This window comes from Diadema setosum, chromosome 3, assembly GCF_964275005.1.
Source record: "Diadema setosum chromosome 3, eeDiaSeto1, whole genome shotgun sequence".
Classification (NCBI taxonomy): domain Eukaryota; kingdom Metazoa; phylum Echinodermata; class Echinoidea; order Diadematoida; family Diadematidae; genus Diadema; species Diadema setosum.
Window position 1 is genome coordinate 9,249,277 of NC_092687.1, and position 2,702 is coordinate 9,251,978.

At 40.5% G+C, this 2,702-nt stretch overlaps 1 protein-coding gene across 1 annotated transcript; it reads right to left on the minus strand.

Moving 5' to 3' along the window:
- LOC140246522 (uncharacterized) lies at nt 1-1,833 on the minus strand. Its single transcript, XM_072325868.1, has one exon. The coding sequence runs from the start codon at nt 1,831-1,833 to the stop codon at nt 1-3; it is 1,833 nt and encodes a 610-aa protein (XP_072181969.1).
- Nucleotides 1,834-2,702: the final 869 nt, after the last annotated feature.

A 2,702-nucleotide genomic window follows, 5' to 3' on the forward strand; every position in this document is an offset into this window, starting at 1 on the left:
CTAATAAAATATATATAGTCTATCTGGAGTGCAGAAAGCTATCTCACCACTTTCAAATTCTTCTAGGTAGTACCAAACTAGTCCTAATATTTGTATTCGGAAATCACTGATGAGGCTGCGCACGTGCTTCAAATCACTCGTGTATCGATCGATACTGACGAGACCCTCCCCTTGTTTCACCCAGGCTACATTAACCGAATCATCTTGACAAACAGCTGTGCAGGCACGCATCCCCTCCTTCCTCAAGACTTTTTCTTTCTTTCCCTTGCCATCAAGGCTCACGACAGCTGATCTTTGTGTCAGTATCAGTTTCCCTGTGTTGTGATAGGAGAATGATTGCCTTGGGCCAAGTCCATCACACTTCATACTCTTTACAGGTTTACCACCCCGTGGGGTAAATACCAGGATCTTTTCGAGCTTATAATAACCCACGTAGATATTGTTATCTCTATCCACAGTGAGACCACCCATCCCTCCATCACTCATCGTCTTGAACGTGACGTCAAGCTTCTTCCACTGTGGAGAGTAGAGACATATATTGTTTTGTGCATCACGTACAACACTTCGACCATCAGACAGGAATTTAGTTCCAGAGACGATGACACCCTTCATCACGGTCTGCTGTAACTTGCCATCAGGGGAGTAGAGATGGATTCCACCTCTAGACAATCCCACCGCCATTTTACCTCCTGGTGCACGAGCGATACAATCTATGTAAGTTTTCCAAGGGAGCTCTACGTCTGCTTTGACATCCCACGGGCAACCTTCAAACTCTCCAAGATAAAGTTCATTGACATTCTCGTGTCTACGGAATGATATTTTCTTAACTCGTTCTACCGCACGTCTCGGTGATCGGTCATCAGGTTCATCTCGCCCCAGAAATCTCTTCAAGGTCTCGCGCAGCGTGTCGTGTGCAGACAAAGCGTCTTTCTCCAGCGGTACCTTCATACCATTAGTTACCAGTTCTTCCATAGCGTTCATGTGACTGATTGTTTGGTGACTCTCTTCCTCCATGACTTGTAATTCCTTCTCGAATTTTTCAGACCAATGTTTCACTCGACTTTTCAGGGCTTCTCTTCTGTCTGACAATAGCTGCATGTATTCCTCATACGTTTTGTCGATGTCTTCATTGAGCTTTCTAAACCTAGATGTTATTTCATTACGTTGTGTCTCTATGAACTTGATATGTTTTTCAATGGTCGTTTTGTTTGATTTTACTTCTTTTTTCAACTCCTTGATATTTTCAATTAATTTTTCCTCATGGATAGCAGCCTCTTCGACATCATGTCCTGCTTTTGAGTGTCTCAACATCCCACACTTACAGCAGACGTACTCGCGACATCCAGTGCAGAAACACTCCTCGACATCATTAGGATGTTTCTTACATTTCCGTCGCTTGTTAACCTGAACTTTTCCCGAGAGCACGTCTCTCACGGGCACAACTTCGTGTTTGGAGACCGGTTTCCAGAGAGAGTGTCCTTTCTCACACGATTTACACATATATTTCCCACAGTCTTGACAGTAGCATACAGCTGGCGACTTTTCGTCCATCTCACAAACTGTGCATGTTGGACTCGTGATTTTCACTTCCTGCACAAGAGAACTCAGCGATATGTTTGTTTGTAACTTATCCACATCTCCACTGGGCAGGGGCGTTCCTTTCCTGCATATGGGGCATGTTATAATTTCCTTGTCGGAATGAGTTTGAGATATTCGTTGAAGACAGTCTTTGCAGAACGTGTGAGAGCATGTCAGTGATTTGGGTTGTTTGAAAAGAGTCAGACAGATAGGACAGTCCAGATTCTGGCTGACGATCTGATGAAACGTTGCCATGGTGCCTATTTGGCTAATAGCAAAAGAAACACAAAGTGGTAAAAACATCGATAAATACCATAAAGAACTGAGTTTCCGCATTCACCAGATAGAAGAGGCGAAAGTTTGTACGAAACATGATGTTAGAATGTATACATTCTTCAAACCGAACGAAATTATGAAGCATAATCTAACAGACCAGCATGAATGTTACATTTTTTCATTATTATTTTTGACGAGGATGCTTTTTTTTTTTCAGGTTCAAAGAAACTTCACTATTTAGGATGGTTCATTTGAGTGGAGGACATTACATTAACGTGTTGAGTGGTCCCGTTCTACGATGACATACAGGTGATGTAGAATGAATAAATTTGTCCGTCATCTCTCGACACTCTGATCGAGTTTCGAATATCATAAAAATATGAATAGCCACTCCTCTCTTTCATTTCGGTTGCTAAAGAAATAAAAAAAAATGATTAAGTAGGACACAGTTAAATCATTACAAAGAACAGTCCTAAAGAGGTCAGACATTATTATTTCAAGTTTCATTTCATTTCATTTCATTTATTTCCACTTTCGTAATTGGTTTATAAAGTTATATACGCATGTCATGAAATGCCCTGACTTACCATCTCTTTGCACAAATAGTTGGACATTGATTTATTTGAAGTGGAGACAACGATTACTATTTAGTTTTATTGTCATGCAGCATATTTGTACATTCTTATTGATTTGTCGGTTTTTCTGTTTTGCATAGTGTCAACTCTATTACAAATATGAACACAGTATACGTTGTTTGACTAATCATGATTACCTCAAATCAGCGAAACCATAACAGAAAAAAAGAATATCTACCAGTCAAACAAAAAAAGACTGAATTATCCAGTTAT

Excerpts from the sequence above, each read along its gene's own strand:
- LOC140246522 (XM_072325868.1), bottom strand. The coding sequence starts at position 1,833 with ATGGCAACGTTTCATCAGATCGTCAGCCAGAATCTGGACTGTCCTATC.